This window comes from Sus scrofa, chromosome 12, assembly GCF_054392235.1.
Source record: "Sus scrofa isolate SSC_HxYL_T2T_F1_AM1 chromosome 12, Sscrofa_HxYL_maternal_Yorkshire_Landrace_v2.0, whole genome shotgun sequence".
NCBI classification, from domain to species: domain Eukaryota; kingdom Metazoa; phylum Chordata; class Mammalia; order Artiodactyla; family Suidae; genus Sus; species Sus scrofa.
In genome coordinates this window covers 54,258,139-54,274,588 of record NC_139394.1, presented here as the reverse complement: position 1 = coordinate 54,274,588, position 16,450 = coordinate 54,258,139, and the positions used below count along the sequence as shown (strand labels likewise).

At 48.6% G+C, this 16,450-nt stretch overlaps 2 protein-coding genes across 15 annotated transcripts in view; one reads left to right on the top strand and one right to left on the bottom strand.

Annotated features, from left to right (window-relative positions):
- TRPV3 (transient receptor potential cation channel subfamily V member 3) overlaps positions 1-16,450 on the top strand; it is a 53,748-nt gene that overhangs the window by 21,067 nt on the left and 16,231 nt on the right. For 2 of the 8 annotated variants that reach the window (XM_013981215.3, XM_005669116.4), the window contains exons 10-18: positions 300-458; positions 1,411-1,512; positions 2,560-2,633; positions 5,072-5,237; positions 6,575-6,641; positions 7,852-8,126; positions 9,377-9,489; positions 10,938-11,017; positions 11,247-14,891. In XM_013981215.3, coding sequence (XP_013836669.3) covers positions 300-458; positions 1,411-1,512; positions 2,560-2,633; positions 5,072-5,237; positions 6,575-6,641; positions 7,852-8,126; positions 9,377-9,489; positions 10,938-11,017; positions 11,247-11,341 — 1,131 coding nt within the window. In that variant the 3' untranslated portion in view covers positions 11,342-14,891. Of the gene's footprint in view, positions 1-299; positions 459-1,410; positions 1,513-2,559; positions 2,634-5,071; positions 5,238-6,574; positions 6,642-7,851; positions 8,127-9,376; positions 9,490-10,937; positions 11,018-11,243; positions 14,892-14,916; positions 16,057-16,450 lie in introns of those variants that run through there. The other 6 variants (XR_014821555.1, XR_014821554.1, XR_014821553.1 and 3 more) reach the window with 6 other exon arrangements.
- The window catches only part of ASPA (aspartoacylase), a 29,477-nt gene continuing 23,897 nt past the window's right edge, over positions 10,871-16,450 (bottom strand). For 2 of the 7 annotated variants that reach the window (XR_014820166.1, XR_014820167.1), the window contains 2 exons: positions 13,277-13,589; positions 10,871-12,295 (listed from right to left, as the gene is read on the bottom strand). Coding sequence is in view for 5 of the 7 variants with exons in the window: in XM_084982548.1 (XP_084838674.1) it covers positions 12,292-12,295; positions 13,277-13,418 (146 nt within the window). In the remaining 2 variants the exon portion in view is untranslated. The remainder of the gene's footprint in view (positions 12,296-13,276; positions 13,590-16,450) is intronic. The other 5 variants (XM_084982548.1, XM_084982550.1, XM_084982551.1 and 2 more) reach the window with 4 other exon arrangements.

Genomic DNA, 16,450 nt, shown 5'->3' with positions numbered 1-16,450 from the left:
GCTCTCGTGGCATATGGAGATTCCCAGGCTAGGGGTCGAATCAGAGCTGTAGCCACCAGCGGCCTATGCCAGAGCCACAGCAACGCAGGATCTGAGCCGCGTCTGCAACCTTCACCACAGCTCATGGCAATGCTGGATCCTTAACCCACTGAGCAAGGCCAGGGATCAAACTCACAACCTCCTGGTTCCTAGTCAGATTCGTTAACCACTGCGCCATGACGGCAACTCCCAAGAGCCCTTTGAAAATGGTCGCTCCCTCCCTTTCATCTCCGTGGTGACTGGTGCTGTTGTACCCCCAGAACCGGCATGAAATGCTGACCCTGGAGCCCCTGCACACGCTGCTGCATATGAAGTGGAAGAAGTTTGCCAAGTACATGTTCTTCCTGTCCTTCTGCTTCTATTTCTTCTACAACATCACCCTGACCCTCGTCTCTTACTACCGGCCCCGGGAGGTGGAGGTACACGGGCCCCTTGAGGTGGGGGGCAGGGTGGTCATAGCTGCAGGAGCTTGGAGGCCCCCCCCCCAATGTACTGATGGGGATACGGAGGCCCAGAGAGGCCAGGAGATTTGCATGGGGTCCCTCGATTGTCATGTTTCACGATGGCTTGGACCCTGAATGGTTGCATCTCCAGGGCTTGGTTGAGCTGAGCCCCAGATGCTCAGCCCCCGGCTGACCCCTGCTGGGGGAGGGAGGCAGGATCAGGGGACCCCCGGCCCTGCTCAGGCTCCCTGTCTCCATCTGGAGCTGACTGGGTGTTTTTGCCATGAGGGCCACAGGACGTGGGAGGCGGGGAGGTCCCTTGGAGAAGCATTCCCCCCACTCTGGCTTCGGTTCCCATTCATGATCCAAGGCACAGAGTCTCAGCTTTAGGAGTTCCTGCTGTGGCTCAGTGGGTTAAGAACCTGACTTAGCGTCCATGAGGATGCGTGGCCTTGCTCAGTGTGTTAAGAATCCTGCGTTGCTGCAAGCTGCGCCGTGGCTGTGGCTGAGATTGTGGCCAGCAGCTGCAGCTCTGCTTCAACCCTTAGCCTGGGAACTTCCATAAGCCACAGGCGTGACCCTAAAAAGAAAAAAATTAAAAAAAAAAAAGAATCTCAGCTTTAACTGTGTTGTGGGGCTCTGGGAGTGTCTGGAGTTGACAATGACATGAGGTGTGAGGAGTGGTTAGCACAGGTTGAATCATGCTTTTTGCTGTAGAATTCTGGGTTCCCACTGTGGGAGGGGAAGGCAGGGGCTGGGGGCTGCCATTCCTTCTCTGATTCTGTACGGAGGTCAGGCTTTGTGCCAGCCTCTGGCCCAGCTCGAGGGTTCAGCGTGTGTGCATACATTGTTCCCCCCCAAGAGCTGGTGAGACCCCTGCTTCCTCCCTCCTCACCCCGCCCATCCATTCCTCTCCCTTCCTCCTCAGGCCCTGCCGCACCCCTTGGCCCTCACGCACAAAATGGGGTGGCTGCAGCTCCTAGGACGGATGTTTGTGCTCATCTGGGCCATGTGCATTTCTGTGAAAGAGGTGAGTGTGTCACCAAGCCCTCCCAGATGGGGCCTGAGAGACAGGTGCGCTGACAGCAAGCTCTGCTACTGCCGCGGGGGGACCTCCGGGGAGACACACGCTTTCTAACCTTTAGATTTACATTTAATTACAAAATGGAAATAAATAAATAAGCAGGCTTATCCTACCTACTTCATCCCTCCATCCCTCCACCCATTTGTCCCTCTATCTGCTTTTTATCTCTCTTCCCAGCCCCTCAGTGACCCGTCTTCCCCTCCCCTCCATCCACCCATCCAATCACCTGCCCTCTCTCATCAGCCTGGCTGCTCATTCATCCATTCAAACACCCTCACATCCTTACCCGCAGTCCTTCTGTCTTTATCCACCCATCTTTCCATCTGTTTGTCAATCAGTTGATCCATTCACCCATCCAACCAATGAATCGACAAGTGTATTCTGAATGCCTTCTATATGTGGGGTCCTGGGGAGGGTGATTGGGTTGAGGGGGTTTGCCCTCTTTGAGCTCATAGTCTGGTAGGGGATTTCAGATGGATACAAACATCTAGACATGAAGATACACTGTGAAAGGGCCTGATGTTGGGCTCAGATCTGAGAAGGGAGATGACAGGGGGGCAGCAAGGAAGGCTTGAAGGCAGAGAGATGGCACTTACTCTGGTAGGGCAGGGTTGGCATGAGGTTGGACTGTGGAGAAGGTATTATAGGATAGGTGTGGGGAACAGCATGAACAAAGGCTCAGAGGCTGGAAAGCAAGACCATATTTGGGTGCTGGCAGGTAGTCGTATGATTGTGCTGCTTTGTAGGTTCTGGGGTGAGGATGAAGTGAGGTTAAAAGATGTAAGAAGATTAGGGGGAGCATTGACTCTGATCCTGGGGTTGCCTCTGTCCCCCAGGCACAAGTCCCCTTCCAGGTCCCTCACCTGGGTTTTGGCCGAACCCTTGCATACTCCCTACTCCCTGAGTCGCAGTTCTAGAGAAACGCCTCCACCCCCAGAGCCTCCAGTGAGAGGCATGAAGAGAGGGCAGCTTTTCTTTCCTTTCTGGCCTCAGGGCATCGCGATCTTCCTGCTGAGACCCTCAGATCTGCAGTCCATCCTCTCTGACGCCTGGTTTCACTTTGTCTTGTAAGTAGGTCTGTCCCCTTGGTCACCACCTCCCAGGTAGGGCTAAAGTCCTATCTGATGGCTGCTGTGTCCCTCTGCAATGGCCATCCTACCATGTTGCCCTGTCCCAATCATTCTGCCAAGTCACATTGCCAGGATCTCCTTTCTCCCTTCTGCTAAGACAGGCACATAGATGCCCATGGAGAGGACCAGAAAATGCCAGGTGAGTGCCCACCATCTGGTTGCAGGGACTGACTCCGTCCTGCAGGTGGCACGGAGAAGGTGTGGAGAGGCTTAGCTGTCCTGTTTAGTTTTTTATGAAGGGACGGTCCCAGCCAGTTCCTCCCAGCTGCTGTCTTGACTGTGGCAGATCAGGGCTGGAAGGTACTTGAGAAAACACTGATTCTCATCTGTAAGCATGAAAATGGAGACTCAGAACAGGGAAGTGAGTCACACAGTCACGGGGAGCTTGGGTCATGTCAAAGCCAGCCCTGTTCCCCCGTCATCTGCACCCCAGGCCGGTGCAGGATAAACTATCCTAGGCCCCAGCCAGAAAGCCAAGGTCAGCAGCTTCTCTGAATGAGGTCATGTGCAGCTGACATCAGAGGATTACATGACCCCTGTCTCTAAAGAAAAGGAGGCCATGTGAATGGAACAGAATCTGTGATTGGGATGAATCATATTGGTCTCCGTGGCTCTGTAGACCCCATCACAATCCCTCTTATGTGCATTTGGGAGGCTGGGTCTGTAGGAACTTGAATTTTGGTCTAATATTTCCTACTGCCTATTAATGGGTGTTTTGTTAAGTATATACCTGCCTTCTAGCAGCACAAACCAAGTTCTCCATCCCTGTGGGCAGGTGAGGGGCCCAGAAACAGCAGTGAATGGACAGGCCAGGTGCAGCACTGCTCCTGATGCAAGTCATGTGTGAGCCTGTCACCTTTGAGAAAGTCTGATGATTCCAGAGAACAATCTGTTTGTATAGCCACTGGCTTTGGTACAGACAACAGGCACCGATGCCTTGTCCTGCTCCTCTGCTTTTTACTCGTTTTGTTAGTGTAGAGGAAAATATAAACATGCTTCCTCATTTCAGCCCCAAATGCACCAATCACCCCCAACATTTGCTTTTGACTGCACAAGACAATCAGGGTTGCCTGTGTCCTAACTCTTTTTTTTTTTTTGTCTTTTCCAGGGCTGCACCCATGGCATATGGGAGTTCCCAGGCTAGGGGTGTAATCAGAGCTGTAGCTGCTGGCCTATACCAGAGCCCCAGCAATGTGGGATCTGAGCCACATCTGCGACCTACACCACAGCTCACGGCAATGCCGGATCCTTAACCCACTGAGCGAGGCCAGGGATCGAACCCGCAACCTCATGGTTCCTAGTCGGATTCGTTAACCACTGCGCCATGACAGGAACTCCTGTGTCCTAACTTTAACTAGTTAGATATTTTATGATTGCAGAGACTGCCTGATGTCATAAGCAAGAGTTTCTATCTGGATGTCTGCCTAACTGATGGCGTTACATACTGTTTAGGAGTAGATTTTGATTGTGTATGTTTGGTATAAATTAAACTGCCCTTTAAAATTTTAAACTGTAGTATAATACACATAATAGAGAAGTCAAACCGTCTTAACCATTTTTTCTGTACACTTCAGTATTGTTTTCTTTCTTTCTTTTCTTTTTAGGGCCTCACCTGTGGCATATGGAAGTTCCCAGGCAAGGCATTGAATTAGAGCTGCAACTGCTGGCTGTGCCACAGCCACAGCAATGCCAACTCCAAGCTGCATCTGCGACCTATGCCATGGCTTGCGGCAACGCTGGATCCTTAACCGACTGAGCGAGGTCAGGGATTGAACCCGCATCTTCATGGATACTGGTCAGATTCTTAACCTCCTGAGCCACAATTCGGTACTGTGAAGTACATTGATGTAGTTGTGCAGCCAGTCTCCTTTTAGCATGTCGATTGTACAGCATATATTGTAGTTTTTTAAAAAAAAGATTTAAAAAAGTTGGTTATGGGAGACTTTTGTTATGATTGGCTTTTGCGTATAAGACATTGTCGGCGTTTGTCATTTTGGTTAAAACTGCAGTCCTTCACTGCACCCTTCAGTCTACCCCAGTCGGTGACATTCAGAAGTCACGCGGGTGATTTAAAGAACATACAGCCTCCTGGGAGGCACTCTGGGCCTTCTGAACCAGCATCTTTTGGCCCCAGGGATCTGTGTCTTTAAAAAGTCCTTGTCAACTTCAGTCCGCCTACCGCTGGCCCCGACTTGCATCTGGCAGTGCAGTCGGCAAGGCTGGATTTTAGATGTGGTCAAGCAGATCTGGGGCTGGTCTGCTTCGCGCCAGCCACCCAGGGTAACCGTTTAAGGGATGTTGGGGGATTTGGTTCTCTCTGCCCTGATGCTGAGGAGAAGGAAGTAAGGCCCTTGTCTCCTGTGTCTCCTGAACAGTTTTGTCCAAGCTGTGCTTGTGATACTGTCTGTCTTCTTGTACTTGTTTGCCTACAAAGAGTACCTCGCCTGCCTCGTGCTGGCTATGGCCCTGGGCTGGGCGAACATGCTCTACTACACGCGGGGGTTCCAGTCCATGGGCATGTACAGCGTCATGATCCAGAAGGTGCGTTGGGGCTGCTGAACATCAGAGGTGGGCGGGGAGGACCCTCAGATGGGGAGGAAATGAGGCTTGCCCAAGGGACAGGCCACGGCTCTTTCTCCCAAATGCCATGATCTCCCTAGGCCTTTGGTCAGGCTCTCTGGGATGGGGGGATATATATATATGTATATATATATGCACACAGATAAGTTTTTAGATATGTTTACCATATAAAAATGTGTACCATGCAAATTACAAATAATAATAAAATATGCAATGCTTTTTGCTGTGACTTCCACATGGCTGGTTGAGTCTTACAGAATAATTTTGGGTGAACTCTCATCTCTGTGGCTAACCCATGGTTGCAATTGACAAGTGAGGTTTCTGCCAACATAAATGTTGCTTGATGCTTTCCTTGGCTTTAAGGAGTGAGATGAAAGGAAAACAGTGAAGACTTATGTTGGAACTGCACTTGTTGTCAGTGATGTTGAGCAATGTTTGCTGACCTGGATAAGAGGTTTCAAATACTAGAAAAACATTTCCTTAATGTTTTCATGCTCTTCACAATGGAACAGCTAAAGATAAGACGTAAAATTGAATCTGCCTTGACATTTTTATCCATCACGGTCCTAAGTCTAGCTCTAGACAGTCAGCAATCTCTGATTTGCAGCACTTAACCAATTTCCATGGTGTAAATATTCACACCATGATTTCCAGCTCCCAGCCTGACATCCCTGAATACCGAATTGGGAAGGGGTGCACATTCACACGTTATTATTGCTTTTTCTACTGCATGGCTATGATAGCTGTAAATAACCTTAAAAGTCTAGATAATTGTAAAATGTAGCCAAGTCATTAGGAAGTGGTGAGTTTTGAATATTTATTCTCTTTGTTTCTAGTGTCATTTATTTAACGATAAGTTTACATAATGTAATTCTTAGACATGGCTGCGTTTGACAACCAGCTCAGAAAATTCATGAGTGTGACAATCAGCTCTTGTGAGCTGGTACCAGCTGGCTCCAGCACACCACAGCCCCCAGGAAGTGTGAGGATTCCAGATGTAAGATTCTCTAGGAAGGGTGCTGGTGTACAGCCTGCATCAGCAGGGACAGAGACAGACTGTGTTCTAGGACGGAGGAGGGCGGAGAACAGGAACAGAAGACAAGTCTTTCCTGGGGAGGTGGGCCCAGGGCTGAGCCGTAGAGGGAGCAACAGGAGGATCGGGCCTGGGGCACAGGAGAGTGGCCCCAGTGAGGACGTGGTCAGGGTGTGAACCTGGAAGAGGGTGGGAAGCGGTCAGATCAGTGTCCAGTGAAAATGTGCTCAAACCTGACCCTTGAATCATGTTTCTTTCTTTGTAGGTCATTTTGCATGATGTTCTGAAATTCCTGTTTGTATATATCGTGTTCTTGCTTGGATTTGGAGTAGGTAATGGACTTACAAATGATACTAACCTTATACCGATGTCAAAAAGCACACAGGAGCCTCGGCAGCAATTCTGTTGGCCACCAGTGAACGCATACTGTGCTTCGCGTTTCCCAACCATCATCTTTTTACTTCTCTTAACATCTTGACCCAGAGGGAATCATCATCATCCCTGGTCATAAGGGAACCGAGGCTTAGAGACTCCACGATTTGAACTGGTCCCTTTTATCCATCCACGCCGTGTGCTATGCCTCCCACCTTTACATCCATCATCTTATGTGGCCCTCACAGCCTTGGATAGGTTTGACGGGTGTTTTCAGCCCCATTTTACAGATGGGGAAGCTAAAGTTGGCAGAAGTTTGATTGATAAAGTAATGTGGCAAGGTAGTCTCCAGGGGTCCTTGACGTCAGGGTACTGTCACAGTTTGCTGCAGATCTATCTCTTAGGAGCTTCTGGTCTGCTGGCTACCAGGGATGGAGAACCCCTCTTAAAAACCTCCTCATTTGCAACAGAGGGAATAGCACAACCTGATTTTATTTCTAACCTCTGCCTTAAGAGACATGTTTTTGTTTTCCCATGCCAGTTTTTTTTTTCCCCCAGTCATCATTGGCATTTGAAGTCAGGCAGCTGTTCCCATCTGTCTGGTACCTCTTCTGGGTCACAGTTTGCTGATTTATTTGCTCCTTCCCTAGCTTGTTTATTCTTCCATCCATTTGCTCATTATTTTGATCACTCATTCATCTGTCCCTTGAGCAGTGAGCTGTAGTGCACTGGAAAGAAGAGAAGAAAGAGCCCCAGACCTTGACCAGAGATCTTGCCACAGAGCCTCAGGAAGAGACTCAGGACTTCCCTGTCTCGGGGGAGACAACTTGGACTACAGGAAGCTGGGAGTTCAAAACTTGTTGGGGAGCCAGGGATACACATAGATTATACTTTGCAATTCTGCAAGCCCAGGAGTGATCAAGGGCTGATCAAGGGGCAGAGAAGGGAGAGAAGAGTTGGGGCTTTGCTAGGCAGGAAGGGCTTTCTGTAGGAGGTCAAGGCAGACACCAGCCTGATGAGGCTTCTGGAGGATTTGAGTGAGATGGAATTTAAATGGCTAGAGAGGAGGCAGCAGGCCGGCAGTATGTGTGTGGGGGGCATGTGTGTACGTGCAAGTATGCATGAGCTTGTCAGATAATTAACCAGAGAGCCTGTGTTATGTCCTCCCAGCCCTGGCCTCTCTGATTGAGAAGTGTTCTAAGGACAATAAGGACTGCACCTCCTACGGCAGCTTCAGTGATGCGGTGCTGGAACTCTTCAAGCTCACCATAGGCCTGGGTGACCTGAACATCCAGCAGAACTCCAAGTACCCCATTCTCTTCCTGTTCCTGCTTATCACCTACGTCATCCTCACCTTCGTCCTTCTCCTCAACATGCTCATTGCCCTGATGGGAGAGACCGTGGAGGACGTCTCCAAGGAGAGTGAGCGCATCTGGCGCCTCCAGGTGAGCTTGGCAGAAACCCTTCCGCCGGGGCCTTCCCAGGGGCTCGGTGGTTCAGCACATGGCACCAGTGGCTCTGGGTTGGGGCCTGGGAATCTGCGTAAGCTCTCTGTGGTTGGCCAGGTTTGAGGAAGCTGGGTTCCTGGAACAAAGGCTCTAGAGAGTGTGCTTGACAATAACATGCATGAGAAGAACCCAGGCTTATGGGTGCCTTCTGCTCAGAGTCAGTGGTGTGATATGCGGATGCTGAAGTGTGGCCTCGGGTTGTATTAAGAGGAGCATAGAGTATGAAGCAGTGGAGGTGACAGCTCTGCTCTTCTTCACTACTCCTCACATGCTGTGGGCCTTGTACACGGAGGACATCAACCCACAGGATAGTTCAAAGGTAGTGACCAGATTTGGGAGAGAACTGGCGATCATGCCTCACAAGAAATGGTGTTGGAACTGGATTGAAGAAGGTGGAGAGTTTCTTCAGATATCTGCAGAGCTACTTCCTTCTGTGGCCTCAGAAGGCAGACAGGACGATTATGGGGCAAAGATGCAGCAAAACTTTGATGTGATACAAGGAAGTTACTAATTATTAGGGCCCTCTCAGTTGGATTGTTGATAATATTCAGGAGAAACTGGAAAAATTATTCCCAGGAAAATTGCATAGGGGATGCCAAGCCCGAGATTGGGATAGGACTGCACGCTGTCTGAATCTCCCTCCCCCTCCTGGGATCCAGGGTCCTAATATTTTCAGTTAGAAAGCTCCTGGACTTCCAGAAACATTTATTTTTAATGTGAATTTTTTTTTTTTTTTGGTCTATTTAGGGCTGTACCCATGGTACATGGAGGTTCCCAGGCTAGGGGTTGAATTGGAGCTGTAGCCGCCAGCCTATACCACAGCCACAGCAACACAGGATCCGAGCCATGTCTGCAACTTTTACCACAACTCACAGCAATGCCAGATCCTTAACCCACTGAGCGAGGCCAGGGATTCAACCTGCGTCCTTGTGGATACTAGTTAGATTTGTTTCTGCTGAGCCACGACAGGAACTCCTAATGTGATTTTTAAAACAATTTGAACACCTTTCCCAAACTTACTGGGTTTTCATTTTTGAAAGCTGGATCTATGCGTTAAGCATTCCCTGTGGGTAGAGTGGGCTATTTGGTGGTGTGTGTGCACGGATGTGGGCGCATCCACACTCACATGGAGCTATGCTCCTGGGCTGACGACTCAGCGACACACTCAAGCTTGTTTATGTCCCCAGAGAGCCAGGACGATCTTGGAGTTTGAGAAAATGTTACCAGAATGGCTGAGGAGCAGGTTCCGGATGGGAGAGCTGTGCAAAGTGGCCGAGGAAGATTTCCGACTGTGTCTGCGGTAACGAAGGGCGAAGGGCCCTTTGGTGGTGCTCTTTGGGTGGGCGAAGAGAGATGAGTTGGTGAATGGTAGCAAAATGGTGCTGCCATTTGCTTGCCAGACCAGGACCATGGTCTGCTCTGCCTCCTCAGAAGATGGAATTTGCTTTTTCGGGGTCTTTGGCCCTGGGACAGGCTTCCGGAGCCTCAGAAAGGAGCTGGGAGAGACTCTGCCCCTTTGAAGCTGTCTCCATGGCCGCTTTCTTCCCAGTGTCTGGCTTAGAAGAGATTCGCCAGCCTGGCACTGTTTGTCCTTGTGTCTACCCTGCACGGGTTCATGTGACATGGGACCAGAGGCACATTTTGTCACGAGCAAATGGAAAGCGAGACAGCTGCTTTCGACAGATGTCAAGTTTCTTGGTTTTTGAAAAGTACCTGCATGTGCCCTGACCGTCTTTTTTGATGGGTCCACCTTTTCCTGCCCTCTGTCTGACCGCCTGACCCTGCAGCCCACCTGGGAGTATAATTACACCTTAACTTATTTCTCTGAATGAAACTCCCACCCCCCAGGAGCCATCATTTTGACTATGATTGTTACCCTAACAAATATCTTTAATTTCAACACCTTCACTTTGGAGATGGTCTCTGAATGTGAACTTCAGCAAATCATGGTCTCCAGTTACAATCCAACACCTGAAAGCAGCTCTCTCAGGCTGTTTCAGGCTATTCTGTCTGCAGATGCCGCCCATGGCCTTTTTATCCATTTCTCATGCTGGCTGGGCTAGACGTAGGGTGGACTGCTACACACACATGGGCTGGTCTGGCAGCCAAAGCACAGTGGGAACAGCCATGAAATGTTTTCACGTATTCTTAAGGACAGGAAAGACATTGCTGGCATATGACATAGGGTGGGAGAAGATGCTGAGGTTGACATGAGATAAACCAATAAAAGGCTGGCTGAATAAGGTAAAGGACTAAGCGGGGACACTGAAGAGATGGAAAGAGATGGGTTACACTGTTCACCCTTTGGGGGTCTGAACCCTACTAACCATCTTCCTTTAGTGCAGCCTCAGCTGGAACTGAACTTGGACAAATTTAATCCTCAGGCCCTCACATCTCAGCCCAGGCCTCCTCTTCTCCCTCCTGCCTTCCCTCCCTCCCTCCCTCCCCTGGGTCTGCCTCTCCTGAGTTGGGCACAGCCACCGCTAGCTAGAGATGCCCCTTTATACCTCTCTGATCTTCTGGGTCCCACACCCCGGGAGGAGGCTGATGCTGGAGGCCTAGGAAAATGGGGACTCAGGCAGGTGTCAAACCCTAACAACACTGGTGTGACCAAGAGGAGCAGGAGTGCTCCTGATCCTTGGAACAGACCGAAGGGGAGCTGTGGAGGACACCCCAAACACTGTGCTCTTTGTTTGCATTTAATGAGGTGTAGTTGGTAAGTAGTGAGAATGATTCTCACACTCACAGGATCAACGAGGTGAAGTGGACTGAATGGAAAACTCACGTCTCCTTCCTCAACGAAGATCCGGGGCCCGGGAGACGGACAGGTACCGATGCTGTTGGGAAGCGTGATGCCCACTCCTGTCTGGCCACGTGACCTCGGGCAAACCAAGTCTGAGGGCCCTGATTTGCCCCCAAATGCGAGAATGGAATCAATCCCTTCCAGCATTATCATTTTATAACTTGAGTTGGAACAACTTCTCAACTTCTCAACCTGGAGGCACATCTTGCAGAGTGCTATATTTGTAAAATAGTGTTTTGTTTTGTTTTAAGCAGATTTCAACAAAATCCAGGATTCCTCCAGGAGCAACAGCAAAACCACCCTCAATGCATTTGATGAAATGGAAGAATTTCCAGAAACTTCAGTGTAGAAGCAGGACCTGGAGCTGTGGGCGTATGGGCCATCCGAGGTTGCAGGCTGGGTCCTGGACTTGGTGCAGAGGGCTTCGCAGAGTGATGGAGCCTGGCTGCCCCCGCAGAGATGAGGAAAGCACCCTCATGCCTAGTCGGTGGTTGAATGGAGGGGCAGGTGGCAGTCTCTCTGAGTGGGGAACACCTTGGGTTTTGTTATTCGGCCAAGAGTTTGTATAAACCCACAGCCAGCAGTCCTGAGCCTGGGCGGTTCCAGGAGTCCCTGAATCCTGAGTGAAGTTCCTATGTTCACCAACTGCCGGTCCATGTGGCTAGGAGAAATGGTGGCAGGGCAGGGGCCTGAGGAGCCCAGGGAGCAGGGAGGGGGGGGGTCTTTCTTTTGCCAACATCTTGACAGCCCCCAGCCTCAGTCCACACATTCTACCATCTCCCCTACTGTGACGGGATCTCCTGAATTTCAGGGACTCTTGATCCCATCCCAGAATGTGCGGGGGACTGAGTTAAGCCGGATATCCTGGAGTCAGGGGGGAATGAGAGCTTCTGGAACCTTGGGGAGCCGGAAAGCATTCTTGGAATGAATAGCCTTGGTATGTCAAGGTTCAAACTGTCTCTAACTGAGAGACGTTTTAAGTAGCATAATTAACGCAGGGTTTTTCTTTTCAATAGCGAAAGGTCTTTTCAGTGTTGATGGAAAATTACTTCCAATGAAGTATGATTTATGTAATTTTAAAAGCTGAGAAACAGATTCTAGGATTTGGAGTTGGATGTAAGTATTATATACTTGGCCTCAGGGTGGCCAGAGCAAGGACCAAAAACTTTTCGTTATGCAGAGAAAAGTCCACACAAGGCACACCAGGCAGGGCCTGCCTGCCATCTGGGTGAAAGATCTTGGCTGTTTTTCTTGTCCCAGCTCAGCAACCGTGCATGCCTCTGAGCTGGGATCGTGGCTTCATCTGAAACAGAAATAGCAGCTGCTCTATTTATATGGTCTTGAATCTCAGAGGTTACTCATATATCAGTGTTTCTCATTGGAAGAATTTAACAAAATACCTGAAATGCTCTGATATTAAGTATTTTTGTTAACTGTGAATTTTGAAGCAGAGGAGAAGGCGTGTGAGGAAGGAGCATTTGCTGAGATCGGGGCTGATTTTAAGATCCTCATTCTTCCCTTGAAATTACAGAGTCACTTTGGGGGCAGAGGTAAAGAAATAGTCCAGGTTACTAGAGCTTTAACAGACAGAAAATCTACCCTGCCTTGGATATCTGATAAAAGATTCATGTGGGAATTTTTGAGATGGAATTCTAATGATATTAACCACCATGCATTGTAATTTTTAAATGGCACAGAAATCATTTTTTTTCAGATGGCTTGGTTATTGGCTAGTTAATCTGCCTTGAGGCAGACTAAGGAGTATGGGTCGAGCAGTTCACTCTTGGCCCATTTCTCTGTTCTGGGCTGCATTGTTCACCAGCTCACCTGGAGGGGTAGAAACTTGGCCTTTGTGCCCCCCGATGGGCTGGGCCAGGGAGGTGGAGGATGCAGCCTTAGAAAGGTGCAATCTGCAGCAGCCCCTGTGCTCCCAGCTGACCCAGGGAGCCAAGTGCTCTGCATTGTAGTGGTCAGACCAAGCTCACGTGTGAGCAGGGGAGGAGAGGGCTAGGCACGCTCTCTGGAGAAGGGAGGATTTGGGGGGATTGTCACGGAGGCAGGAGGAGCAGGTGTGTTACATGTGGGCAGAACTAGTGCCAAAAGTTGGGAATTTCAGGGAGAAAGATTTTGGTTCAGTATAGGCCAGCAGCTGCTTGAGATATTGGGGAAGCTGAAGCAGAAGCTGGTCGAGCACATATTAGGGATTGTGTCAAAGGTCACAATCAGTTGAACTTGAAGGTCCTTTCACTCTGGAGATGAGCATCTCATATCTGGAGCTACCTACCTGCATTTATCTGGAACATCTGTCTTGGTTTGAAGGCAGCTGTTTGGTCCATAGCACTGTGGAGCTGGGAATTCAGAATTATTTTGTTTCGGATGTGAATGGATAAAGCTGTGTGGCTCTCCATTTCCCACTTGAACAAAAGCTGGGAGGTTAGACAGACAGGAATCAATAACTGGATCTTTGTCTTCTTACACATATGGAGACCTGCTGTCTATGGATCTGGATGGCATTTGTTGGCAGGACCATTTTCTGTACTGGATTGTCTTCCTAACAGTGGCATTCCCCAGAGGCTCTCAGCCTAGATGGTCTCAGCCTAGGTAGGTTTATCAAGGAAAGCAGTGAGTCAAAGAGCACTGGTTTTAAGGGACCAAGTTCTCTTATTTTATACCTGGAGACAAAAGCTCCAAGTCTTGTTTGAAGTCACGCAGGAGGTTGTATCAGAGCTGTCAAAGCTGGAGTATTCTGGCTCTGGACCACAGATTCTGCAGGACTTTTTTTTTTAAGCACAGTGATTGGCAAATTTGAGTCTCCCTTTGTGGCTAGCAGAAGTTAGGAGGCTAGGGATTTTTGCTCAGATGACTCATGTTAGCAATCTATATTGTCCCTATGACAGGTTTAAAATTCAAGTGTGGGAGTTCCCGTCATGACTCAGTGGTTAACGAATCCAACTAGGAACCATGAGGTTGCGGGTTCGATCCCTGCCCTTGCTCAGTGGGTTAAGGATCCAGCATTGCCGTGAGCTGTGGTATAGGTCGCAGACATGGCTCGGATCCCGCGTTGCTGTGGCTCTGGTGTAGGCCGGCGGCTACAGCTCTGATTCGACCCCTAGCCTGGGAACCTCCATATGCCATGGGAGCGGCCCAAGAAAATGTCAAAAAGACAATAAATAAATAAATAAAATAAAATAAAATTTGAGTGTGTGCACACAGGTGTGCAGGAAACCATCCCCCCCCGCCCCCCGCATACACACACCGTGCCATACTGAATCCATGGGTGTATCAGGACATCTTAAATAATTCACATTTCAGTATTTTAAGGGGAAAGTGTTTTCCAGGGATGAAATCTCCCACGCTCAGATTACAGTTTTGGCTGGAAATTTTCCTGTAGCTAAACTCTGCCTCAGGAAGACCACATGAATCTAGACATTATGTGATATATCTGTTTGGAATACAAATGGTGCTTGCCTTCCTCCCTGGGCTGTGGGAGAAGGAGTTCAAGGCTGTACTGTGAAGTCACTAAGCTCTTGGAAGGCTCCTGCCCAAGAGCCCGGTGTTACTGACCTTCCTTTCCTTCCTCAAGGCCTTGCAAACCCTGTCCTTTTGCTCTGGGCAGGGCCCCGGTAGCTGGGTCGTCATCTGGGCCTGTAAACCGTACTTGATCTCTGCGTTGATATACATGTTTTTACTGTGATCTTGGTCCCGAACATAGAATTGTCACCTTGTTCTCAGTGAATGTACCTGATCCTTGCAAATTCCAATTTACATACTTGTTCTTAGTGTTTTGTGTGTGTGAGGGTCTGTGTTTGAGAAAGAAGTCATAAATGTAGTAAGAACATTGTAGTGCCATTGCAGACATGCTTTTATGATTTCTAATAAATATTTATTTTGCCTTGTTATGATCGTGTTTTATCCTTGTCTTAGGTGTGCCACTTTGAAGACTGACTAGACACTCTCGGGTGTTGCTTAACACGAATGGATAAAGGGAAGGCCGCTTTTGAGAGTGAAAGCATTATTACCAGTTCCAGCTCAGGGACAGAGTCAGCACGCTAGGACATGCTGCCTTTGTGCAGTGTTTACATTTCAAAGTGTGTCATGTCCAGCACCACTTGTGAACCACTCAACCACTCTGGAAGCAATGTGAGTAAAAGGAGACCTAGAGATCTGAAGTGACGTGCTCAAGGAATCAGAGTCTGAAAATGTTATAGGTTCAGGCCATATGACCATGAACAAGGGGTCCATCCATCACGCTTGCTGGCTCTCAACTTACTTTCTCTTTCTTGGCCACACCTGTGGCATGCAAATGTTCCTGGGGCAGGGATGGAACCTGTCCCACAGCTGCAACCAGAGCTGCAGCAGTGACTGTGCTGGATCCTTAACCCACTGATTCACAAGGGAACTCTCCAACTTACAGTCAAGGGATATAAAACTGTGGCTCCACTTGGAGACCAGGAAGTATAAATCCCTCCTGTCTATCTCCAGGACCTTTATAAGGAGTCAGGAAGGGATGGGTAGAAAGAGCTGCTATTACCATCATTATTGCCCAACATACATGTACATGGATTTTTCACTCTTTTGAGTTATTTCGAAAGAATGGCAATTCTCAACTTGAATGCCAAAATGCCGCTATGTACTGAGGGGCTGCAGAGCTTGCAAACAATTTGTTAGTCAGTGATATGCTACATTTTGTCAGTTATTTACATAATCCAAATAATTCCCAGAATAACATCCCTCAATGGGATATGTCTTCCCGAGTGGCGAGGAAATGGGACTTGTATAAAATCCACATCCCAACTTAAACAGGCTTCAGCCTATAATCTAGGAAGGTGCCATCCATGGAGACATTCTGGGTAGACTGATAGAGAAATGGTGGAAACCCTGTCACAGGATATATTCTGGGGGTGGGATGCCTCGGTCATCGAGGACGAAGAGTTTTATGGCTTTTGATATTGTAAAAAATTACCCACCAAAAGGCATTTTGCATTTTTTTAGCTTTTAAGATTGTATGATTCCCTATTTATAAAGCTCTTTTATTCATACTGATTAAATTAACACACAGTTTTGTAGATGGTTTGATGACTATTATATCTCCATTTAATAGATGGGGAAATTGAGACTTGGAGAGAGATGGAATAACAGGTAAAGGGCACAGTGCTTTTCTCTGGGCCAAGGATCCAGATTCTCTGAAGTGTACTGGTACGTGCTAGTCCAGGAGTGTCAACAAACTTGTATAACAGAGTATTGTAGCTCAGCCTGAGTCACATTTAAGAATAAGTGTCATCCAGGTAAAGGTGCTGGGGGTGGTGGTGAAATAGGGTTTCAATACGAAGGAACAACATGGGCCAAGATAGTAGGGAACTTGGTACATCTGAGGATGGATAAAGGGAAGGGAAGGGAGAAAATTCCAAGTGGAAGGGCCAGTCTGTGTAAAGACATATAGGAATAAAACAATATGTAG